The sequence below is a fragment of the Anguilla rostrata genome, chromosome 6 (genome assembly GCF_018555375.3).
Source record: "Anguilla rostrata isolate EN2019 chromosome 6, ASM1855537v3, whole genome shotgun sequence".
Lineage (NCBI taxonomy): Eukaryota > Metazoa > Chordata > Actinopteri > Anguilliformes > Anguillidae > Anguilla > Anguilla rostrata.
The window spans coordinates 54,557,176-54,583,867 of NC_057938.1; the positions used below are offsets into that span (position 1 = coordinate 54,557,176).

Sequence of the window (26,692 nt, forward strand, 5' to 3'; positions counted from 1 at the left end):
AACTTTATCGTAAAACAAACCAGAGGCGACGAAACCGCTGGGATAACAGCAGAGCCCAGCGGTGCCGTGCTTTAACCAGCCTTGGAACCAGAAGGCCTGGCTCGGGCGCCAGCTCCTGCCTCCTTGAGCGGAAAAATTACCGTTCAGTCAAATTAACAAAAAAGACAAATTAGTGTGACGGAGGGTAATTGATATTGTAGTTTAATGAGAGTTTCTCTAAACTTGTCTCCTCTGTTTTGTCTACGTTGGGAGATGTATTACAGTGAGCCTTTGTTCACAGGGGTATGCCAGTATCCTTTCTCATACACATACACGCACACACACACACACACACTCTCAAGCAGGGCTTTACACAGTGGCTAATCACCTTTTGCTTTCATACAGGTGGTGAGGCATAAGAAACTCAGTGTATTGTGTGTGCGTGTGCACGTGTGTGTTTGTATGCGTGTGCGTGTGTGTGTGTGTGCTAGGTGGTTGTTTAGTAATATTGCTTTTAGAAGCTTTGGTATGTGTGTTTTGTGGGGGCTGAGGATTAGGAAATTGGCAATTTTTTTGCCAACAGCAGTTATGTAACATGAATCATAATTTTTCAGTGAGATAAGCGTAGTTGGTATGGGGGGGAAAATAAAAATTCCATGATGAAATGTGTTTGATAATCATATCTGCTTCTGAGGGGGATGAGGCTCAGTCATAACTGGAGAATTTAATGCTCCGCTCATTAGCATGTGGAGGTCTGTTATATGTCATAACGACCAGTCCAGTGTGCAAAATCGCTTAATGGGCGACCATTTGCTTGTAGTTGTGCCACACTGCACACAGTCTTACTGTAGCAAGCTGAATCTAATCTGCAGCCATTCACAGAAATATGAAGTGGAAAAATAGATGGCTGTTCTTCATTACAGCTGCGCCGTTGTGGTTTGTTCCAACTGGCGATCAATTTTTAAATTCTGCTCGAGGAATACAGAAATAATTACAGTTTTTTAATAAGCATCAGCAGTCTGAAGTCGGTTCTGAGTGACCTTTTATGGATAATGCTGATTGTGTGACCCCTCTGCGCGCGTGAGAGTGCGTAGTTGTTTACATACTTTGGCGGTGTTGTGGGATTTTTCCGCCTGTTGGGATGATTTGGAGACTACAAGCTTCTTCTGGAGGCCAGGATTTGGTAGCCTGCTCGACAGCCTTGGCCCTGTTTATTGAATATTAACACGGAACAATGGTTGCGGGTTCGATTCCCACACGGGTGCTGATGCCGTACCCCTGAGCAAGCTACTTAACCCTTTGAAGATTAGATTGTTTTCTCTTTTTTTTTTGTCAAAATTCGAAGTTGGTGTTCTAGAACTTCATTAGTTTCAATTACCAGCAGTGATTGTTACATCAGCATTAGAATGTCCAGTTAAGAACGTTCTAATCACACTAATTATACACTGTATTTGTTCTCTCACACCATACGGGGTTAATCTCAATTGCTGCAGTGAAATATCCGGCTATACTGATGGGCTGTATGTAAAGGGTGTATTCTGTGTCAGTCACACTGGATAGGTCTGCTAAATAAGGGTGTAGTTAGTTACTTTTGTAGAGTCGATTGAACGGTTAGCTCAAAATGTGTGCCCTGAAAACCTTTTGTTGTTATTGTTTTTTTTTTTTCCTGGGATGTTGGAAAACGAGGTGGGTGGGGGGTAATAACTTTCAGCTGCGACCCAGTTTAAATCCTCACGTCTCGTTTTCCATCCACAGAGTCTGACCAAAGGAGGTGAAGGACTGCAGTTCCTACAGGGGGAGCCAGAGAGCACACGAGGAAAAGAGGAATTACCTGGGCCAACAGGGTAGGACACCGTTACATGCGACCTGGTCCTGCTGTCACACCTTTAAGCATGCAAACCGTTTGGGAAACCTCTGGGATTGCTTGCGAGTTTAATTAGGTGTTTAGCGTTTTTTGCGGTTTGCTTGTACATATATGATAACGGTGAATGCCTGCATTCATGTGTGTGTAACCTGTGTATGAGATAGAGAGAGAGAGAGAGAGAGTGATGGCAAGAGTGACAGTGTGAGAGAGAGGCACACGTGATTATGTGTTGTTTATTCATTAATACAGCTGAATGCTTTTATATTTAATTATATCTGTCTGTTAGCTGCTACAGCTGTAAGGTTCTTTCACCAGGCTGCCAGCTGCTAGTTGGATATTTATATTAATTGCATTTGATTAAAGCTAAACTACTGCAACCATTCCCTCCAACGATGGGACAGCCACTTTTAACAGTGTTTGGCACGGTCCTGTAGGGTTTCAGCACAACTTTCAAGTTGTTTGGTGTGGTAGGAGTTTTCTTCTGGGACAGATGGCTGCAATTGTAAAAGAAAATATTTTTTCTTTTAAAAACACGGCTGGTAATCTGCAGAAGTTTTTTTTTTTTTTTTTCTGTTGTCCAAAGGGGGCTTAATTAAAAGGGCGGTATCTGCTGCGCTTGACTTGTATCCAGCGTTAGAACTCTTAACATGTTGAAATGTTGCTGAGGCGGTACTCAATCACAAGCGTTTCTCCATCTTAAAACGGAGCCCACATAATGTAATCACCCTTAACTCTTCGCGTGTAACGGGAGATTTCTGAACCGAGCGGTTTTTGGACCTCACGTGTCGTGAAGGTTGCGAGCGCAACCTTCCAAAGCGCATTCCCCCGAGCCGCGGTTCCTTCCCAGAATGACCGGCTGCTGGTCATGACTTCACCGTTCAGATGTTTTGTCTCCTCGGAAACATTAAGCGAACGGGGGTAGCTCCCAGCGACAGCACTAAGATCCAAGATCACGGAGAGATGTCTGGATGGTAATGCACTTTGTAATTTAGTTTCCTTGTTTTTAAAACTGTAGGTGACAATCAGGGACCGCAGCAATGTTCCGTACAGCAATCATTAGTATTCTACAATTTCAATATTAGTTTGCTGCTTAGATACAGTATGTGGCTAAGCAGGAAGAATGCGGTACCTAATTATGCGTAATTATGCACATTTTCAGTAAAAAAAAAAAAAAACGGAATACTGAGCATGGCTTTCACCTAAAATATGATTCATAAAATAATTAAAATGAATTATGAACATGCAAGAGTGTTTCTGGGTATGTGTGTATGCATACAGTACATGCACGGATGTGGATGGTTAGGTGATCAAAAACACAGAAAATTATCAGGTGTGAACATCTTTAACTCTAAGAGAATACATGTGGTCCCTGTTAGACGGATTTGAACTCTGTTAACATCGGGAATTTTGCTGTGGATTCCAGCTTCCTTGCCGTAATGAAAAATAAATAACCGAGAAATCCCAGCTGCAAAAATGTACATTAATTATGCTTCATGCTGCGCACGTCAGTGTGCATTAGTGGATCATCTCAATGAACCATACCTTCTGCTTCACAAATGATGCACCAGGAAAACAACCTGGAACACAGTTCACCAATCTGTCCAAGTCATTACTCCGAATAACTTACTCCAGCTGTTTGTTGCTAGGCGCTGTTGATCTGGCTAACAAGCTAAGAAGAGCAATAAGATCCAGACAACCAATGGGCGGCTATGCTAACCGCTGCTAATGGTTTGATTTGATTAACCTGGCAACGACGGACCCTGAAACTTCTTTAACGACCTCTGCCTAAGCTCTTAGAGCTGGTTACATTGCCCATATAGCCAGGTTGTGAGTCTGTCTGTGCTGTTATGGCAAGTTAATTTGCTGATGTGATTCTTCATGGTTCAGGAGAAGGAAAGACTAGCAACACACACACACAAACATACACATACAGACACACACACAACATGCGAGTTTGACTGAGCAGTTATGGCACGCTGATTTGCTCATGTGATTCTTCATGGTTCAGGAAAAGCTTCACACATGCATATACATATACATGCACATACACACATACATGCACGCACACACACACACACACACACACACACACAGATTCAGTGACCCCCCCCCCCCCTTTCCATTCGTCCTGTTAAAGCCACTAATGTGTCCTCCAGCTCACACCTGTGCAGACCTGGCTGGGGAGCCTCAAAGTGATAATGAGCAGCGACTGCTGGAACACACGGGAGCCAAGCGCAGTTTACTCCCCCTGAATAGCTCCGCCTTGGTCTGGGCCAACATGGGAACCTCCTCTACTGCCTACTCCAGTCCAGTTCCCTTCTTTGATATGCCGTACCTCTGTGTGACATCCCCTACCCCGTGGATACTCAAATCTGGCCCTCGAATCCAAATCCGGCCCTGGTTTTCCTTTCTCCCAGGCAATTGACTGAACAGCTTAGTGCTACTGATTGGTCAGACTGTACTATTACCTGACTCCCAGGTAAAGGGAGGGTGGAAAACCAGCAGATCACAACCCTTGAGGACCTTGATTTGAGTAACAGGGCTCTTACTCCTCTACCTCCTACACTACAACTGGCAGTGTAATTGCAAACAATGTTGGCAGCTGTTTGACGGTCCCACGTAATTTCAAACTACCACAAAAAAAATTTTCCCATTAGTTTCTCGGGCTTGTGTTGTATTTTTATACTTCTGAATCAGCTCTCATTACTCACAGTAGAAAAGGGCACCAACAGTGCATCGAATTAAGCTAAAAAGGAAAACAAATGGCTCATTTCAACTATAATTAGGCTTGTTTTCAACTGATACTCCTCAGTTTAGCTTACAAAAACAATTATAAAAGTGAGTCAAAATTAAAATAACCCATTTATAGAGTCTGAGGCAATAAAACAGCAGCATTAGTTTCCAGTGTTTTATTTGTTTTATATTAACTATGGGCGGGATTCTTATGACCTCAGCATTGTTTGTGACATAAACCTTCACAATGGGGGCGAAACCAAAACTAGACCAGATGAGAAGCATTTCTGTCCGCTGTGAAATGAAGGGTGGTGTGCAAGCACGAAAAAGAACAATAGCAAATATCTTTTTTTCTTTTTTTTTTTTAAGTTCAATGCGGCAGCCAATGGGGAAGCGAGTTATTAAAGTGCTTCGCTTCTGCTGACCAATCCAGTTAGCAGGATTTTTTTTCTTTTACAAGTCTGCAAGTTCTAATGACGAACCCAAGCTCTCTGAAGTGCAGTCGTTGCGGAGCGACGGTCGTTGGCCTCTGCCCGATATTTTCGCTGTTTTAAATCGTCGTTTCAGTTCCCCCGAAAGTTGTTCGAAGAACGTGGGAGTCAGGGTGGTCGGTGGATCTGAATAAAGTTATGTCACTTGTTAGCCCAGCTGCCAAACCAAAAAAATCTCCTTTGCCAGTTGACTTGACAGTCTGCATTGTTGCTTTGTTCGTCCGTCTTAACAGCTGCACAGCACTAGTGCCGTTGGGGTATGACCATGGGGTCAGTCTGAGAGTACTGAACAGAGGGGGGAAAAAAATCGCCAAGTAACAAGGCCGTAAATGAGTAGCCAATCATGCGGCAGGGATTGGGTCACATGGTGTGACAGAAGAATCGGAGTTCAAGACTCCTTGGACTGTAGCGGGAGTCTGGAGTCAATCAACATTAGTCTTTATTTCATGGCCAATGCGAAGGGTTACAATTCCAACATGATTCCCCCAATGTGGATGTAAATACCCCCCAATTAAAGCTGCACTTTAACCTTTTTTATATTTATTGTTTCATTTCAACAGAGGCAAGACGACAAGAAGTGTCGCTGTCCAAATACATACAGACTGCACTGTACTGTAAATGTGTGTGGGCACGCGTGTGTACGTGTGCATGCACATGGGACTGCGTTTGAAAAAGGGTTAACTGTAAAAAAAAAAAAAAAAAGCATTGTTGAGCCATCTGGAATTGAGAGTCAGAGACAGAGAGACACAGAGACAGACTGACACTTTTTCTCAACCACAATAATCAAATCCAATCTGTCTCGGAAAACATGACGCTCATTGTGGAATTCTTTTCTCATTTATTTCCCCCTTTTCTAGCATCGCAGTTCATCCTCCGGCAGACAACGTTGAGGTCATTAGCTCCATAATTTAACGATTGTCTAAATAAAGAATAGCAGGCACGTCCGACCGTTTGAAACTCATTGGCCTCAGCTGTCGCTTTTGCTTTACAGTAATACACATGCGTTGAATATGTTTACGTCTGGTTCGATGCCGGTTTGTGAATTACGAGCTTTGGGTCCCAGGAGGAGGAGGTGAATTCCGGTGTCTGGTGCGTAGGTAAGAGACGGGTTTGGACATAACGCTGGAGCCAAGAATGCGTGTGGAACAAACGGATGATAAATAACAATAAGGATTACAGAAGGATTACAGAAGAATGCATTCTAGTCTGAAGTCATTCCCATTCTCACTGCATGAAGAAGAAAAATCTAATAATTGTAGTTTTGTGGTGATACATTATTATACATTATAGTCCCTGTCATTTGGTTCATGATAAATTCAGTACAGGAAGACCTACTCTTCCTCAATATTTATCAACTTCACTCGATGGAACAGAACGGAACGGATGTAAGTTAATCTTGCAATGTTCAGAGCTTCGCCTTCGCGTCCCGGCCCTAAAATCTGCAACCGGTTAATCGGAGCCGATGCAGATCGCTAACACAAACAGAAGATGTAAGCCCGCATTATCGCACGAGGTTCAATCAAGTAATCTAACTCTGTTCACATTTTTAAATATCCTGTTCTGGTGGAGTGCATTTTTTTCCCCCTTAATCCAGTTTCTGTCCTGAAGACTACAGTAGACTCCAGGGTGAGTCATACCCGCGTTTCAACGGTATACACCTGCGTTCGCTCTGGAAGACGAGCGTACGAGCCATAAATTTGGCGACTGGGTTGGACTGCTAGAGTATTATCACCCATCGTATATCGGATTACTTTTACGCTTCGTCGTTGTCCACTCATAGACAGAAGTGAGCAGTAAGGCACTCGATCCTTTACGATACTCAGAGTGATTTATGGACCAAACCATGGCAGTATGGGGGTGGCGTGACATCATCTGATGTCTCTCGGTTAAGGGCTTATCTTGAGCCTCATGTGAAATACTGTTTTAATTGCATTTAAAAAAATAACAGGGAACCCATGTTTATTTTCTTTTAAAATCTTGAAAAATGAACATGCACCCGTGTGTGTGTATGTGTATATATATATATATATATATGCTTTTTTATTCCCCTGGTTTTTAGAAAACCCAACTGCATTCACCGGCCTCGCTGATTACTTGAACATCTGTTGCTTATCTCATTGCTGTCCTGCTGAGTCAAGGAAGACGCTGCATGTGCAGCTTGAGCAAGCAAACCTGGAACCCGATTGGCCCAAGGGCTGACCAAATCCCACCCTCATTGGCCTATGCAGCGACCAATTATGTGTCACCTTGGAGGTGCCTTGGAGTTGGCACTGGCATAGTCCAGATTCGATTCCAGACCGTAGGGTTTCTTATTATTGTTCATTGTTAGCAAATGTATTCGTCGGAAGATCAGACTCATCTTGACGCATGTTTTAAAAAATTTTTTTTATTTTTTTTAAAAAGGTAACAGACACCAGCTGCCGTAGGGTTAGTTTTCATTGCGAGGTTTCTCCATTCTGCCGTTCAACACCTTTTTTCACGTGTCACTACGCGCAGCCAAATAGCGAGACGCCAGGACTTCACAGCTCACGGTCCAGTCGTCATGTCACATTTACGCCTGGAGCGTTTGATGAATGATTCCCCGAAATTCCACCTTGAGGGGGGGGGGAATTCTTTGACAGCTAGAACTTGTGATCGTTCCCTAGTGCTCGGATGTGTCCCTCCACCCTGTTTTTTTTTTTTTTTTTTAATTTGGCCCCATTCAAACACAGAGAGGGAAGGGAATGGTTTTATGTTTGTCCAGTAACTCATCATAAACTTGCACAAACTGTTCCATTTTATCTGTACCTAAATAATCAAGCCAAAATTATTCGTCATTAACATCCAGTTTGGCTATTCTTGAGCCAGAGCTGCAGGCTTAGTTTCAGTCAAAATGCCCACTGCTGCCCCCTGTTGGTGGGAGGAATGTAAAGCAGAGCTGCCACAGCCTTTACAGAGCCTGTTTAGTTTGAATCCCCCAAAAGACAGACCCCTGGGCAGCAAGATTACCCATTCTTCACCACGGGAGGAAAACGGGGTAAAATCTTTATTTATTTATTTATTTTAAAAAGGGAAGTAAAAACAACCCCTTCCTCTGAGACGGGACGGACGGAAGGCGGGGTGTAAATCACTTCCAGCGTTTCCTCTGTGGATGCGCCCCTCGACTCCGCAGAGGAGAGTCCCGTTTCCCGCTGTTGATTTAGGAGCGGGGGTAGCTTTCCCTCGCCCGTCTTAACCCAGCGATACAGTACACCGCGCGCGGGTCAGACGTTAGCACCAGGCCGCGGTAAAAAAAAAAAAAAACAGTGCGAAACCAGACTGTGGATTTCGCACTTCGAAAAAAAACAGGAACGAAATTCGAAAATCCAGTCCCTGGAAGAACTGGGCCGACGTCAAGCCCAGCCTGGCCTGGCCTCCGGCGCTCGAATTTGATTGGTTTGTACGTGACCCCGAAGGTTTTAGCCAGCGAGGTGATTTAAAAGTGGAGACGCAGGGGTCCAGCAGTCAGTAAATTCACTCGCTCCGCGGTGATCTCAGAGCGATGGCGTCACTCTCGAAACCGCGGCCAAAAACTATAAAAACAAAAATCCTGTTATACGACCTGTTGCTACCCTCCCCTTTTTGATGTGTTTTGGGTAGGCCACTGCGAATATTCTCCTGTTTGGCTTGGCCTGTTAACTTTTGTGTGTTCACTCGACAGGGGGCTGAAATAAGGTGCGTGTCGGTGGCTAGCTCGGTAGCATGTCCCGCTAACGTGCTAATCTCCAGTGTGTGCGACACACCCCCCCCGTGGTCTTGCCTCCTGTCCCACTGCTGGAGTCGGGGGCAGTGGCTCTTGTCAAAATCGCTGAAGTGTCTCGCTTAGGTTCTCCAGCTTTTGAATGCTACTGCAGCATATTTGGCAAGAGCTGCTGCCCCACTTCAGGAGGGGCACAGGAAAGACCATGGGGTGTGTCGCCCATGCTGGGGATTAGCACGTTAGCAGGACACGCGAGCGAGCTAGCCACCGACACCACTTTATTTCAGCCCCCCCTGCCGAGTGGCTACACCGCTGGCTAACTCTCGTTGTGGTCAGACTGCAAAGGACCGGCTTGGCTGCTCACTCTAAATATGGTTTACTTCTTGGCCATAGCAACTGGTCACTGCTGAGAAAAGGCAGTCACGTTTTTCCCAGGTTTTGAATCAATTGTTCCGAGACATTTGGAGGGGGGGAAAAAAAACATGAAAATAATTGGTTGCACATTCTACCAGGGAATTAGACATTATAATTCTGTATAGTAGCAGGCTCTGCAGAAGAGATATTGCAACAGATTGATAATGCCTTTCAAAAGCCACATATTTACCCGACATATTGGAATACAATTACAGTCACTGACCTTTGTAGAAATAATAACACATAGTTTATATGGAAACATTGTGACCTAGCGTGCTAACCCTAATTAACAAGTGCTCAGCATGTGGCCAAGAGCTCAGATTTATTAACAGTAACATTTGTTAAGTTTACTTTAGGCTCATTTACAAATTGCAGGAAAAGCACTGTTTGCTAAGTTGGAAAAACCAGGCTAATTGTCTCCTATTCAACAATCTATTCATGCTGAAGTGCCATTAGCTAGCTACAAGGTAGCAGCTGAAGCTGATGGAAGGTTAGTTACCTAGGTTACATGATGTTGCTCAGCTGTGTAATATAGCAGTGTATCACAGTTTAATAGCTTTGGATGACCTCTTGTTTTTTTTTGTTCCATCAAAGCTTGATCTCAGGATCATTTAAAGTCTGAGCCTGAGTATTCAGAGCCCGGATGGTGAAAAGCTATAGGTACCTCCAGCGCAGGGTCACCTGTGTTTAGTAGGCCCCATGATTAATTCCGTCACGAAGGTGCAGGTCTGGATGGAACAGGAGTTCTTGAACAGGGGCCAGGAACATCTCTGGGACTCGTAGACTAAGGGTCGCCTACCTCCGCCCGAGAGGATATAACAAACTTCACGAGGCAACACACGCTCGTACATGTGATGTGGGAATCCGGATTTATGATATTTACCACCATTTAAAAAAAAAATTAAAAAAAATATGTCCTGTCATTTGCTGGAGGAGGCCGACGCCGGCCGTCCTCCTGTGCGCCGCTACTATCCAGCGATATTAAACCAGCCGGTGTCTGGGACGAGACCGAGGCCCTGGATCCAATCAGACGGCAGTTTGGCACGACGCTGCTTTGGTGATCTGCGGTGTTTGGCGAAAGTGTTTTTAATCGCGAGTCAGAGCTCGGGACGGACGCTGATCCAACGCAGGCCTAAAATCGGAGGACAGTCACGGAGCCCGCCTCTTATGTGCCGCGTCGTTCGTATAAAACTGTACAAAGTTTCCTTTTAGAAATAAAAAAAATTAATAATAGCCATATTCTGTTTTTTTTTAGTTTTTTTTTTTTAGATGTGCACAATGGCCCCTTGTTTGTGGTGGAGCACAAACAAACTGCAATATCGCAGACTTAGGCCCACGCTTTTTTTATAGCATGTGTTTTTGGTAACCACCCCCCCCCCGTTCGTACATCGGATGACCTCACACCCCTCCGCTGGTGGGGTGAGGCAACATCATTAAAAAAAAAAAATTCAGTTGTTCCAGCATTTATCATCCTATGGGAGGATCCGTTCTGGCGGAGCAATTCTGTCAGTTTTGCTTCCTTGATTTCTTCTGACTGTACAGTACGCGCGCATGTACACACACACACACACACTCTCACAAACACTTTTACACACACATGCATGAACACACACACACACATAAACGCTCTCTCTCTCTCACACACACACAAACAGACATACACACACACGCACAAACAGACATAGACGCACATACAAACACAGACATACACATACATACACACACACACACACACGCACATACAGACAACCACACACACACTCTATCGCTCACACATACACACACACACGCCCTCTCTCTCTCTCTCACACACACACACACACACACACACACACACTCAGAGCTGGTGAGTCTGAACTAATGTAAGTCCATAGGCCCTCCTTCCCTGTGGAAAATGTGCGCTAATACCTTCTGCATAAACAGCGCAATAAACATGCTCTCTGTGCGTTTTGTCAAAATGTCCGAGTCAAAAAAAAATAAAAAATAAAAAATCACCCGGAAAATTCATTAAGAGCATAACTCAAGTGAAATGACCTCTTGGCAATCTATCATTAATAACTAGCCTCTGGTGCCCTGAAACAACTGAGGTTCTGGTTTAGACGGCGCGCAGAAGAACTGTTTTGGACGGAGAGATATGAAGTCATGCTGTCTGCAGGCCATGTGTTTATCATATCCCTGCTATGAAAGATGCAACGCAGAGCGCCAAACCTTCTCAAACTCAGCGTAGCAAGCCGCTTAACTGCTTATGATTGTTTTGTTTTTTTATTATTATTATTATTATTTTTATTTTTATAATGTCGCTTTGTACTTGAATGTGTGTGCTATGCCATTGAGGGTGAGACCATTATGGCCATGAGGTAGAGGTCAAAGTTCAGTTTAACCACAAACGTGCATTTTACTGACTAGGTGGCTTAGCAAGTATAGAAAGTTAAAGTTAGATCACCTTAACTTGGGGTTGGCTTTGAAAGCCACAAGTGTTATGATTTTTTTTATTTTTTAAATCACTACACCATCCTACCTTCAATCTCCATTACACTCTTTTTCCATCCATATTACATCACATCCTGTCTTGTTCCATTACAGTTTTAGACCTCCCTAACCCTCAAAGAGATCTCCAACCATGTGACATCACATCCTCTCCTGTGCCACACCTTCAGCTCCATAACACACACTGCAATGCTTTGATCTTGATAATATTGTCTGATTTACAGAAATTCCTGTTGCATTTTGCTTTTTACACTGCTTCCGCTCGACACAAACAACATGCACAGCCCTGGAAGTAATGAAATTATCGTGGCACAGACGATTGACCAATCACACGCACCGCATGGCACTCGCACCCTTCGCACAAGTTGCTAGTATTCCACATTTTCCCCCTCTAGAATTGTACCAAACCCATTTATGACATCACATCCTGTCCTGTGTCATCAATCCTTCAGCTCCGTAAGGCTGTCTGCGATCTCGAGTCGTATCGAATCGCAGCCCACACCTCCGTACCATTAAGCCGTCACCTAGGAAACCAGCGAGTTGCACGTGCGTGCTGTTACATCATGAGCTGTTTAGAGATGGCCTCCTGGTCAGGTGGAAATCTTACGGTCCCCGCTGAGCACTTTAGAGCGTTCGGGAAGGCTGACTGAGCTCACCACAGGAGCTGGGAGGAACAGGGAGGAGAACCGTGTAAAATGAGCGGAGGAGGAAATGATCACTCTGTGAGTCTCAGCATTAGTAATGTTCACGTCTCAGAAAAAACCACCCCAAAAAAACAACATTTACCTTGAACGGCTGCCAGGCCGGTGGTCCCGCTGCCCTCTTTGGCCGGTGTTGGTGCGGTATAGATGCAGGCTACTGTGGGGGGGGGGGGGGGGGGGTTGGGGGAGGGACATAAGGGGAAAAAATGACATAAACCCACTGTTAACCCTTTAAGGTGTGAGATCACCAATGTGCGATTAGAATGTTATGAGCTGAACATTCTAATGCTGAAAGTGGCTGAAAGTTCTACAGTTCTAGAACACTGACTGAATTTTGAAGAAAAAAAACATTTCCAAAAAGTCCACTCCTCAAAAGGTTTTATGTTAACTCACTCCGTGAAGAAATATTGCTAACAATTTGTGTTAAGCACAAAAAATTACTTTACAGGCCAATGGCGGCCAAAACTGACACGTTTTGGCCACTATGAGGAGTTTTACACCTCTCCTACAGAGAATCTGAAAATACTCACTCACACTTTAGATTTTTATAAGTTCTTGTGAAATTTTCTAATGTCCCCTTTTAAGATCTATATATTTTTGGCCAACTCTGGTTCATGGTCAACAACCAGTGCAGCTGTCGTGAATTATAACCGGCCCCTCTTTTCAGTTACCTTAAATTTACTCAAATGAATCTTCGTTGGTCTTTCACAGTGGACAAGGCTGACCGTGTTAGCGTTTAAAAGTGCCGGTGGAGTTAAAGGTCTATGGAACTTTCATTGTCACCAAGTTCACTGTCTCCAAACTCCAAACTCCAAACCATCGGTTTGCAGTGATTTAATCCTCCTAGAATGAAGGATCACATTTTCCAGTTCAAATGGCAACTGACCTACTTTTCAAAGAGACAGTTACAAACAGCATGCGGGAAACCCGGGAGCTCTCGGCTTAGCACCAGAATAGTTTAATTCCACCTTCCGCCATTTTAATAAGCTAGCAGTTAAACATAATTACGTGAAATATTAAAATTTACTGGAATGAGATCATCTGTGGGCAAAAGGTGGGTGTGTGTACGTGTGTGCATGTGTGTATATATGTGTGTGTTTGTGTGTGCGCACGTGCGTCTGTGTTTAACTAGGTCAATTGTAGCACTCTACAGTTAGACTGGATTCTGGACTTCATCATCACTGTAAGGAGTGGGGTCTGCACTGCAGTCAGTGGAGTCTGTACTGCAGTCAGTGGAGTCTGTACTGCAGTCAGTGGGGTCTGTACTATAGTCAGTGGGGTCTGTACTGCAGTCAGTGGAGTCTGTACTGCAGTCAGTGGAGTCTGTACTGCAGTCAGAGGAGTCTATACTGCAGTCAGTGGAGGCTGTACTGCAGTCTGTGGGGTCTGCACTACAGTCAGTGGGGTCTGTACTGCAGTCAGTGGGGTCTGTACTGCAGTCAGTGGAGTCTGTACTGCAGTCAGTGGGGTCTGTACTGCAGTCAGTGGGGTCTGTACTGCAGTCAGTGGGGTCTGTACTGCAGTCAGTGGGGTTTCTCAATTACTGATCCGCTGTATCTGTGCTCTGTATGTCGTGCAGATGTGCTGCATAAATGGCCCTCTGCAGGAAAATATTGAGTTTTTTCAGTACAGGCTCAATAAAAAGGCTGTCATTCTGTTGCCTTTTTATTAATATTGTAGGACAGACAACTTTCTGGAATGGACCCCCTCCCCAATTTTGTGTCTGTATGTTTTTACAATGAGAACTTCAACCCCTAACCCTTATCTCTCTTGATGTCAATGAATTCTGAAATCTCCAAAATCAGTGTCCTCATGTTCTGTCACGCGCACACATGCACATTCACTTCATAGATTCACCTAAAGCAGAGCTTCCCTTTTGACCCCCCCCTACTTTTCACCCCTCTCTGCTTCCAATTACTTCATCCATGGCTTGGTTGCCATGGGAAATCAGGCTCATGCTCATAATCAAAATGTTTATTCCAGAGCATGACAGAAATCAACAAACTTCCACTGCATTCACTCAGTAGGAAACTCAACTCCACAAAAAAAAAAAAGTTTTTTTTAAGGAAAAGGAACCATCCATATGAGCCTCGTTGGTTCTACAGTATTCCCGACCGCACATGTGGGGGGGGATATCAACATTCCACCTGGAATTCACGCGGGAACCTCCTCCTGAAATGGGAAATCTGAGATTGGTGCTGACCCGGAGCGCTTTAAGAACAACCTTTTCAGCGTGTGGCTGCGGTCTGCTCGATGAGCCGAGATTTTTTTAAAAACTTGTTAAAAAAAAATTTTTTTTTTAAACTGTGGTCGACGTTCCCCCTGGAGACCACACCGCCCGGGAGCTATTTTTCTCGGAATTCCGTGGAAAATATTATCCGTGTCTCATTGAGGAGAGAGAACTCTGTGGGTTTCTGTATTTCCTCAAAAGGGGCGAATCAAGTCCCCCTGGTTAAATTTTGCGCAGCAGTAATGTCTGGTCACGTTCCAAGTGCTCTTTATCAATGGTTGGATTTTTAGCAGCTGTCTGCTCGAGTGACATGACTGTGAGTGTTTGCTGTCGTATTCAGATCTTCATCCATGTCCAGGTCTCACAGCTTTGGTGCCATACTGGAACTGTTGGGCGGCAGTGTAGTATAATGGGTAAGGAGCCAGTCTAGGTGACCCAAAGGTCACAGGTTCAATTCTCAGGTAGGCTACTGCCATTGTGCCCTTGAGCAAGGTACTTAACTTGCTTTGCTTCAGTGTATATCCTACTGTTTAAATGGATGCAATGTAAAATGCTGTGTAAAAAGTTGTGTAAGGCGCTCTGGATAAGAGCGTCTGCTAAATGCCTGTAATGTAATGTAACTTTGTCCAGCCTCGAAGATTTAGCAATATGCTCCCCCTCAAAAGAATTACATCAATCTTCACTTTGAGGAAAATTGGACTGAAAAGGTTGGCTCTGACACAAGACTGTATCACTTTTGAAACCGGCACCCAAGTTCACCGTCTGATGCACCAGATGTTGTGCGCGGTGCCTGAACAAATCCTGGGGCCAAACGTCCAGCTTAGCAGCGCCTCTCTAAAGGTGCTGTCATAATCCCTAAAGTTTTCCCATCGTGCAGTTCGGTCAGAACAAAGAAAAATGTTTGGTAGGAACAACAGATGGAAAGACGAACGGCTCAAAGCCAGATTTACATTCATTGTCAATAACAAGAAAAACCCTGTAACCTTGGCTACGGCGGTGTCCCCCGGCAACCCTTCTCCGTGGCAACCTTTTTTTTTTTTTTTTTTTTTTTAGGAAGCTTTCCTTCATCATCCTTCATTAGACGAGCGCCAGTCAAGCCAAACCGCTTCAAGCCGAAGCAAAGATTCCAAAACATCGTTGTGTTGTGGGCAGCACAGACAACAAAAATGAAGGGAGGGAGGGAGGGAGGAGGGGATGGGCGAGGTGAAAGTCATGCTTCGGAAAATACTTCCCGGTCAAAACTGGGTTTCCTGAGAGATCAGTGGCCAATTCTGGGTAGGTTTTTCAAGATTCGTAACTGATTCGCAAAGCTTGTGAGGTTCTCTGCTAATTATCTTGTGTATCTTTGGGGGGGGGGGTTGAGCAGGCCCTTTGCAATCAGCGTCTGCACATTCATCATATTTTATGCTTATCTTCAGCATTTCGATGGTGCCATCCGTGACCACCCTCCCCTCCTTGGCTATATCTCTGTGTGAAAACTGAACTACTTTAAGTCTGTTTTGTAAACATAGTACTGCACTCTTGGCTCTGGCTCAGTGCAGTGCATTAGCGATTTTTGGCATAGCACGAGTTTGTCAGGTATATAGACCTCTTAACACAAAGCTTGCATCAGCCCTCAGGAATGCAAGACAGAGAGAGAAAGAGAGGGAAGGAGTGAGAAAGTGAGTGAAAGAGAGAGTGAGAAATTAACCTTGTACTTCCAACCGGGGAGAAAAGCTTGACCTGATTTGCCATTAGGCTGGGAATAAAAAGGCCTGTGATTGGTGGAGTTGGTGTGGTGCAGTCCGTAGGGTGGCGGGCTCTCACCCTTGACGTGGACCCGCCCCGTGCAGCTCAGGGTTCGATTCCCTGTCGCGGGCGGTGCTCTCTGTATTGTGATCCCAACTCATTTTGCAATACTGCAGTACCCCTGTCTGAATGAAGTCCATGAAGATGGAAAGAGAGCTCTCCAAAAAAAAAAAAAACGGTGTCCTGATTGGCTCCTTCCTCATGAATATTCATGAGAAGGGTGTGGCAACATACAGAGCAACCATGGATGGCAGAAAGACACAGGTACTATTCTAGAATAACCAAGCGGGCGACTCCTGCATGCCTTTCCCTCCTAAATTCTGGGGGGCTCCGGTCAGTAACAGGAGTTCCCAGCGCTCCCGAGCATTCCGTCCAGTCCACGTTGCGCTCGGTCAGGAATCATTTCCAAAAAAGATGCCCCAACATCGGAACGCTTCTGCTTTGGCTTCAACGGAAAGGGAGACAGAAATTTCAAAGCGGGAGGAGAAACAAAACAAAAAAAGAAAAAAAAACGGGAGTCGACCATCTGGTTAGTCCATAGCGATATCTGCAGTATTACCGGCTGGAAGTTCCCTAGCCAAGGAGGACCAATCGGAATGCAGGCTGGCTGCCGTCTCTGATGTGGCCAATGCAGACATCTGTTGCTCTCACTGGTAAAAAGGCCTCTTTATCTCATGAATAAATGATGTCAACTGCAACAAGGGATCAGCAGGATCTGTTTTATTTTTTATTTTTTAATGCATCCGTTAGACCTTTCTTTTGTATTATGCAACACTGGCCTGGATGTGGTCCTGCATTTTCAACACAGGCGGTAGTCTAGCGCAACTGTTAGGGAACTGGATTTGCAACCTGGAGGTTGCGGGCTCCAATTGCAGTTGAAGCATTGCCGTGGGTCCCAAAACAAAAATTGGGGAAAACTGAGGAAAGCAGATAATGATGATGATAACTGAAATGTAGACAACAAATAAACCAAGTTCTGTCACCATCATCTAACAGCTTTCAAATATTTTTTTTTTGCTTTTTTTAAATTAATTTTTTTAGATATGCTTGCTCCTAAATTTACCACTACCTTTAAACAAAGTCTGCTCAAGTTCAAGTTTTCAAGACCCTAGATTTGCAGCCTAGGTTCTGCTGTCATCCCCCTTGACCTTGATTAATTACATCTAAATTGCTTTCGTGCACAGATCCAGCATCATAAACGGACAGTGTGTCAACTTCATACGCAGGTATCTGAAGGTCTGCTGGGTGCTTAAGATAAGGATATTCATGAAAACAACATTCCGCTCTGAGTCACAAATTCCATTTCGCTCTTCTGGTTTTTGTGATGTTACGTCTAATCACTTTGGACCTTTCCTTACTTCTGCAACAAGTCACAGGCGGTGTTTTCTTCAACCTTGCCTGCTGAACTTAAAAAAAAAAAAGAAAAAAAAGAGAGGTGGTGGGGAGGAAGGGAGGGAGGAGAGAGAAAAGGAACAGTGATTTTATGACCGGCCTTTTCCCCTCCTGTATAAGTGCTTTACCAGATGTGAGTGTTTATGAGCAGGCTCTGTAGTTTCGGCTTCACCGCACTCCCAAGCCAGCCAGACGGGCCGCCCTGTCCTTCCACGCGGCACATTCCCCGGGGCTCTGGTGGTTTGGTGCGACCCTGACGCCGCCTGCGGCACGCGGTATATTCCACTCTTGGTCTTATGCAGGCCCAGACGCAACCTTCAACTGGCCATTTCTCCGCTGCTTTGAGTTTGAGAATTACATGCAAGTGTTCGTGTCTTTTTGTTTCGGTTTTCAAACAGACACAATTTAACAATTCATCCACCAGGTGAAAGACAGCTAGAGAAATTTCTTTGGACTCTTATCTCAAATTAATGCGACCTAATAAAAAAAACAGCGTCATACTGTATACTGTAACAGTAAAACAAGCCAGACTTGTATTAAATCATGCTTCCTGGCTAATTGATTTCAAAAGCATCAGAGGACAATTTTGTAAACTATCAACGTCTGGTGTTTGAAGTTCAAAGTTCTGCTGGGGAATCAAAGATTTCCAGTAGCAATTTTTTACCAATCTCAATTAAGAAAATAAGAATGAATATACTGGTACAAAGTCTTTATTATCATAAAAATTGAGGGACACACATATTACATATGTATTACCATGTTATTTGTGTTCAGGTGCTGGTGCATAATTCATAACTTGCACGTGACACAACAAGATTCATATTTTTCAACGCAGACCTGTACATGGAGAACAAGTAAGCAAAAAAAAACAAAAAAAAAAAAAAAGTCAAATAAAAAACGAATGTAATCACTGAATCCAAAATAATGCAAACGCAAAAAATGTTCAAGTGGCTTCCAGCAAATCTACTCTGTCCATTCCAGGAAACGTTCTCAACGTGAAGCAGAGTTTACGCTTGGGCCAGGTGGGATTTATCTGCACGACCTGAGGAAACAGTTCAGCCAGTCATTTTCACATGCAAAAGAAATTCCATATTAATATATTATTAATCTTAAACCTGTTGACAACTTTCCCCACATGAAGAAGATGTTTTCTAACTGTAACTCTGCAGTGTAACCGCTGCCGTACTGTATTTAATAAATTTTGAACTTAAATGTTTTTTCCCCCCCCTAAAACTTCCACCAGTAATGTTACATATTTCATAGCAATGCAAAAACCGGTCTTTTAGCGTATAAACATACTCATTATTTGAATTCTCCTCTGAAGCATGTGATGTCAGCTGCATTTTTAAAAAAAAATTGTACTGCAGTTCCCAAGTCGGGCTCAGACAGTCCAGAGGCAGACGACTCATGCACAGCTGAACAAGTTGACCTGCGGGCACCCAACTGACCAGCAGGGGTCGCTAGCGATGTTCGAGCCAAGTGCGCTTTTCCAATTGGCTCTGCCAGCCACAGTCAATTGCACTGGCATGGTCTGGATTTGATTGGCATGGCAGGTATGCCATGTTCCACGCCCCATTCCTATACAGCATACAGGACTCCGGGGGCCCATCTATGGATTGAACCATCTTCTGCAAAGCTATACTTTCTTGGCTTAAATACCGGTAATGGTACCTTGTCAATGTGCACAAAATGCCGATGTTTTACTATTGAAAATCACAGCAGACCAAGACCATAAAGACAAACCGAATGTGTCATACCGGGTGATGTCATTGGTCCTTGTCAACTGCAGACAAATTCCAGACACGTCTTTCATTTGCATTCATTTATTTTGCCAAAAAGAAAGGAAGGAAAATGTTAAAAACTGGTGAGAAGGACAACCCGTTTTGGAAAGTTGAAAGATTGACTGGACAGGATATTTAATTTCCATACCAGGCAGTTTTATATGCTTTGGGTCATTAATTTACAAACAAATACTGCTTGCTGGCAGACACACTTCAACACTCTTTAACATTACATTTCAATTCCAGACATGTTACATTTCATGAACCAGTTCCAAGGGATATGTAATATACAAAATATTGTAATAACTAAGTAATTGCAATTTTAAAAACCATATTGTTTAAAGAAATAAAAAAACACAGGCCTGCAGTCTGTGAATGCCTTTTATAATTTTATATTATAGTTTCACAAAACAGTTTGGGCCCTCTGTTCTTGCCAACAAAAAACAAAAAAACAAAACAATGATTTCAAAAGATTGTACCCGTCTCCATGGCAACAATGTTATATTTGACAACTTAAAACATGATGCAGATTGCTCTTGGTTTAAAAAAAACCCATAAAGTTTGTAAAGATATGTAGCTACACAAACAGCTCGTTAAATTTAACCTCTTGTGTACGATAACTGAACCAGCAGTTTTTTGTTTTGTTTTGTTTTTTTTCCTGTTGAAAATGACATCTTTGTTGAGGCTACAGTCCTGAAGAGGAACAGAATTCTGTTCCGGTTCATTTGGTGGATTTAAACGCTTGCTTTTGAAACACGAGAGCAGTTTCTTCACAAAATCTTTCTCCTGTCCAGCAGTGAAAACTCTGAGTGGCTAGTGAGCTAACGTAGCTACAATGCTCTGTTGGCAAGCCATTTACAGAATGGCAGTCTCTCTCATGCAAGTATTTGAAGGATTCCTACACTTTCAGAAGAGGATGTTCCATAGAGGAACCCTGTCTAGTTCAAGGGTTCTTTGTCGGGCAAAATGGATCAATCAGACTTTTCACACCCACCATAGAGGGTTCTATAAAGAACTAGAAAGGGTTCCCCTATGGAGACAAACCCTTTTTTCTGAGAGTGTATATAAAATGCACCCGCTAATGCAAGGTATAAGGTGATATTAATAAGCATACCTAAAAAAAAATTAGGATGACAGGCCTGATTTGTGTTTTTGGGTGTTGGCTGAGTTCAGCAATTGCCCAGACTCTTTCAGGATATACACAGCACGTCATCGTGATGATTTATAACGAGTTGGGGGTTAGGAACTGTTCTGCGGATTCTGCGGTTTCCCTCCGGGCAGCATTCTTCAGTGCACACAAAGCCTCCTTTGCATCGCCGTTGATTGTTTTAAAATGGCTGCCTCGTCTAAAAACAGATTGCTTGCCAACTATTGAGTATACAAGTTGCACCCAAGTTGAATGCAACTTCCTTACTTAATAGTAGGCAAGTTAAAGCTGTTTCAGACACAGCCACAGTGTTTATATTTGGGTTGTCCTTTACTTTAATTGTAAACAGGAAGAAAATAACAACAGTCAGGCTACTATATCTCATGTACAGTCTTATTGGTTTTGGGTGAGGGGAGGGGACGGAGACGAGGACGTGTCCAGATGTGTTAATTGCACTTACGTGGACAAGTTCTCTCCACTTTAATAGCACCATCGTTGAGCTCATGCATAGTTAACGGAATTTACAGTACCAGGAACCATGTGACACACGCAAACCATGGTAACCGCAAAGCTGAAAGCTTTGTTTCCATGGAAACTCCCTGGTGTTTATTTATTCTTTAAAAAAAAAAATTTGTGATCATTACAGGAAGTAGATGGAAACAGAATGGATATACCTTCTGCGTAGCTCAGTTAGAATAAATAAAAAAACACACACTTTTACATAAACAAATAGTGGAAAATATTAATATTTCAAAGCAAGTGCACTTGGGCTGTAAAGGTTTGTAGTGTGTACTTTATTTCGACAATTGCCAGTCACGTTAACCTGTTGAAGACAGACATTTAAAATAAATTCGGCTATACATTTTTGAAAGATGGCTGGTTGCGACAGTTTTGATCGTTAGTGGTTTTGGTTAGCCCTGTATTTTATGCTTTCTCCTTGCTCCTGAGCTGAATATGACTCTGTATGTCACATGATATTCAATATGTCCTCTGACCTCATTCAAACAAAACCTGATCTAAATACAGCATTCTGTGTATAAGAAAAACATCAATTAATAAAAGTTTTTTTTAAAGTATATACCAGACTGTCAAACTACCAAAGCAGGCAAGAAGTACAGTCTTAGTTCATCTGGTTATGTTTTTGCGTTGAAAAAATTTGCTCTTTGTTTTATGGTCAAGAAAACAAGGCTTGGGAGAGATTGCCTTGTTGCGTGCAAAACTGTCAAAACTATTTAGGAATGAACATGTTATTCTTCAGATCTGGAAGACAACAGTTATCTGAGCCGAGAACACCTGCTTTTCCCCATATACAGACTGCTTTTTAAAAAAAGTGCACAAACGTGGTTACAAAGAATTTAGTATTTTTTTTTTTTTAAAACAAAAGAAAAAAAAAAACAAGTATTATATTCTCTTCATTGGAAGCAGTATATGTTGTAGGTTTGCTGACGTACGTGAAAAGTTCATCTCTCTCGTGTGATCTGAGAGACTGAGTGCTCAGCAGGATGGATGGAGCCAAGTCCCTTTTTCTGCAAAATTAAAAAAAAAAAAAATGTTTTGCCCCTCCCGGCGAACCTTCGTTACCACTTTCCCGGGATGGGGATTCCGCACTCGTACCAGCCCACAAAGTTGTGGGGCGTGTTGCGGCCGATGGCTCCAAATTTCACCGGCTCCTGCCGATAAGCCCGGTAGTACCCTGCAAGAATATATAAATATAGATATTGTTTTAAAAAGATGACTGATAAATTGAATTTGTGGTTTATTATTGGCTATAGAAATGAAACCTGTTCCCTTGGATGCACTTAGGCATTTACTGAGCTCCGTGAAATACCTGAACTGACCTGACTGACTGACTGAACAGGCATTTAGCAGACGTTCTTATCCAGAGGGACTTACACAACTTAGAAATACAGTACAAAATGGTTGCTACGGTAACGTAATTCTTGGCGTGGGCATGTGCAGGAAAGTGCCATCTCACCTTGAGCAGTCGGCAGGTAAGCAGACAGGCTCTGGGGCCCGGTCCTTCCCTGCATGTAAGAGTCGACAAACTGGCAGTGATCTTCGCCGTAGCCGAAGGTGTCTCCGATACTGTAGAACGTGTCTAGAAGGGTCGAGAGAGAGTCAGAGGTGAGAAACTATTACTGTAGTGTAATCTAAACCACTACTGTCAGTCAGGGATGTATCGCAATAAAAATGCGATCTGATGTATATATTTCAGTAGTGAAGCAATCGATACCTTTGAGTCCGTCGCCCATAAAGATTTTGTATCGTAGCGAGTTGCACAGGACGACCCCGACGAACTTCTTGTACCAGGTGCGCTTGACGAACTGGCTCCCCTTGCACACGCTGTGGCCGGGGTTATACTTGAAGGAGAACGGGACCCAGATCGGCTCCCCTCCTGGAAAGAACCCAAACAGACGACGACAACTGCTGAGCAAGGATGTCACATGACCCAACTCACATGACCCAACTTTGCTGTTCAAGCACACACGGTCCCCAGCTGAGTGATTTATGTTTTGTACAACACATAGCTGCACCGGGGGCTGTAACAAAGACCAAAAAGGTGTGTGGTGGGGGGGAGGTTCGTGGGACCAAGCCCAAGAACCCCTCCTTTGGAGTCATGTGATCTTTGGAGTCATGTGACCTTCTGACTCGCACGTTTGCCGGACTCACCAGGCGGCCTTTCGATGAGCAGGGGGTCGTCTGAAACACAAAGGCACACGTTTCACCTTACAGGCAGCACCAGCTGTGTTCTTCACATCACCGGCAGTGTGGAAATCACAGTGTGGCGCAGGGTAGAGGAACAAGGGCTGGACTTCTAAGCTTGGCTGCAGGATCAACTCCTTGGTGGGGCACAGCCATTAAAACCCAGAGTGGCAGTGAATCATAATGGCTGGCATAATATGGGAACTAACTCCAAGGATGCAGGTTTGATTCCCAGCTGGGCTCCTGAATTTGTACCCTTGAGCAAAGTACTTAATCATAATTGCTTTAATAAAACATCATGTTGTGTAAATTGTATGTAAGTTTTATAAGTTGCTCCAGAAGTAAGCTTCTGCTAAATTCTGAAAGTTACAGCCAGCTACTTAAATGGATAACTTGTAAAATAAATAAAGGAATAATTATTAAAACACATAATGATTTCCACATTAAGCAACAAGCACAAAGACATGACACAAGCCTGAATCTGTAATGCATTGTATATAAATGTGTTATAAACAGCAAGCACAAAGACAGGCCACAAGCCTGAATCTGTGATGCAGTGTATATAAATGTGTTATAAACTGCACATTGGGCATTTTAATATTTATGGGCACCAAAGGACACGGACCTGACTCTGTGACGTATGTGATCGTTTCGCTGAGCGGGCCAAGTCCAAACACGTTCTTCGCTTGAACTTTGAAGTAATATCTGTCCAAAAAAGAAAGAAACTGGCAATCACTCCCTCTCTACCCCTTAGCCACCATGCTCAGCCATTCCGCTTAGCATGGCTAGCCAGGTTAGCAATTTAATTTAATTTAATGAAGCACAGCAATAGCAGGATACATTTGACTGAAGTATTTACAATTTTCCTTCATTTGAGAAAGGGCATGTTTCATTCTGTTAACAGCCTGTTATCACACCTGAAAGGCAGAACGAAATGCTTTGCAGTTCCGTGTTTAATAAACCCAAATTCATTAGAACACACAAAATCAAAATGCGTATGGCAGAAATCATAAACCAGAGGCTTTCTCGCATGTCCTTCGCACTGTCTGGTAACATACAGCACGTCGATACAGAATTAACGCTTGCAAAATGTTACTTATCGTGCTGAAGTGAATTTAAAAATGAAAAATTAAAGAAAACAACATCGGTTAAGAAGCATTGAAACTCTGAAAAACAATATCGTTCTAATCCCAACAAGCAATTCAAGTTGAACCGCACTTCTGCGAAATAGCAGTTTGCTCTCTTTACGCAATGTCATTTAATTGCTGATAGGAATTTCTGCCTCTCCCCCTGGCTGCAGACTGGTCTGTTCTACTTTATGCGAGAGGACAACAGAGTATAAACTCATTTCATGAACCACTTTCGCAGAAACGGGGGGGGGACGAACGGCCTGCCAAGGGGTGCTGTTTTTTCCAATCGGACTACGCGCTGCTTGAGCACAACGCATTGCGTCGTACAGAGCTGGGCTTCCGCGGCGTCTTGGATCCTAGCGTGCTAACCGTACTGAAACATTTAAAGGGATGGAAATGTACACTCTTTTGTCTAAATAATGGCCCGGGTTCAGTCAGCCTTTTTTTAAAAATTTTTTTGCTCAACTTGGGCTCAGGAACAGTTCAGCGATGGCCAGAACAAACTTGCGAAACTGTTTGTAGGAGAACAAAAAAAAATAAAACGAACACCTCAATTGAACTGTGGGTCTGAGGTAAGGATAAACGCTGAGCGAATCCAAGCCTCTATCAGAAAGGGCAGTATCCAGCTGTAGCACGTAAGCTAAGAATGACTTTCCTTTTCAACACACGGGCTGAAGTTTCGAAAGCATCTTCTCTTCTTGTCAGCTGCCATGTGCCTGTCCAGGTGAGGTGCCTCATGGGAACCTCTCCCCAGCATAGAGATCATCTGATGAGCGTCTCGCAAACGAGGAACGGACTGCAGCGAATCTTTAGGGACGCTTTTTGGAGACGGCGCAGCCTTCAAACTCTGACACTCTTTCACGGCTCACTGTGGCCTGTCTGTCACCTTCTCCTGTTTCTCTGCACGCACTCAGTTTCGCTCCCTGACATGTTAGTCCTGAAACCAGAGAAGGATCCAAAAAACCCTTTTTTTTTTTTTTTTAATCTGGGAAAGGGGCAAGAAGAGACGCGCGCATCTATCCTGCATTCCTGAGTCGTCGAACCGCAGAATTTGGGACGGATTTAAACCGTGCAAAACCCCCACTTAGGGTAGCGGAGGGGCGCATCCGAACACCAGCGCCTCCACGCAAGACCGGTAGCTGCACATCTGCGGGGACACGTGTGGGGCGCTTCTGGGAAGGCTGCTGTAATCAGGCGCGGTTTCTGACGGGCGTGCGTACGGCCAGCAGCCGCAGATTTGCCCCCCACCCCCACCCAACCACCACCCCCCGCTGTTGGATTTGACCTCACGCCTGTTTACATCGATGTCACATCTGAAGAAGAGTTACAGATCGCAGGGCAGAGTCAAATTTCTGTTTCCGAACATCTTAACACGTGTTTTACATTTTCCATTTCTGCCATATAGAAAACTCTCAGTCTTATGAAAATTAATCACATGTGTAACTTTATTTTCATTTTTTGCAGAAACTAATTTGTGGCACCCCCCCCTTCCCCACCCCAGTCAAAGGAACATGGTGCATTTTATATACTATATTTTTGCTCAGTAGAAAAGGTTTTTTTTTTAGCTCACAGCAACTAAATACTACACATTTTATACTTACAGCCTCAAAGGATTTCAGCTTCAATAGTACACTGCGTACATTGAATAGTATTTCCACTGGGACAGGCTTCTTTCAACTCAGCTGTCTCCTCTGAATTTAGCAGACTCCCAATTCTTCATACTGCACCTGGCCTGAGTTCAAACCCGGCAAACCCCCCCCCCCCCCCCACCTTCACACCTTCACCCCCCACCCTCCCGGCTGGGTCGAGACCTGAAGCACACCTGGCTGCCATTCCTTACTTAGCACTCTCCCAAAATGACAGCTGAGAAATTGGGGGGGGGGAATAACTGGCGGCTGCTGTGTCCCTCTCCTCCCGAATTTGACATGCAAAATGGGCCCATCGCCGTTAGCAACCAGAGATGCAGATCTCTCGTCCTTGAGTGACAGAAAGAGCCGCCAGCACGGAAAATGAAACTTTTTAAATGGGCAAAGCTGGTAAAGTTAGCAAGTGTGGTAAAGTCATTTTTCTTATATTTGCTTTAATTAAAAAAAAAAAAAAATTAATTGACTGAATTTAATTAAATTCAATCAAT

At 43.8% G+C, this 26,692-nt stretch overlaps 1 protein-coding gene and 1 long non-coding RNA gene across 2 annotated transcripts in view; one reads left to right on the plus strand and one right to left on the minus strand.

Moving 5' to 3' along the window:
- The window catches only part of LOC135258027 (uncharacterized), a 30,523-nt gene extending 12,264 nt beyond the window's left edge, over nt 1-18,259 (plus strand). The window contains exons 2-3 of the long non-coding RNA XR_010330853.1: nt 1,735-1,823; nt 15,671-18,259. This is a non-coding gene — a long non-coding RNA (uncharacterized LOC135258027). The remainder of the gene's footprint in view (nt 1-1,734; nt 1,824-15,670) is intronic.
- Nucleotides 18,260-18,489: 230 nt separating this feature from the next.
- fndc1 (fibronectin type III domain containing 1) overlaps nt 18,490-26,692 on the minus strand; it is a 48,278-nt gene continuing 40,075 nt past the window's right edge. The window contains exons 19-23 of the mRNA XM_064340643.1: nt 24,054-24,133; nt 23,396-23,425; nt 22,959-23,120; nt 22,701-22,823; nt 18,490-22,418 (exon numbers count right to left, since the gene is read on the minus strand). Coding sequence (XP_064196713.1) covers nt 22,303-22,418; nt 22,701-22,823; nt 22,959-23,120; nt 23,396-23,425; nt 24,054-24,133 — 511 coding nt within the window. The 3' untranslated portion in view covers nt 18,490-22,302. The remainder of the gene's footprint in view (nt 22,419-22,700; nt 22,824-22,958; nt 23,121-23,395; nt 23,426-24,053; nt 24,134-26,692) is intronic.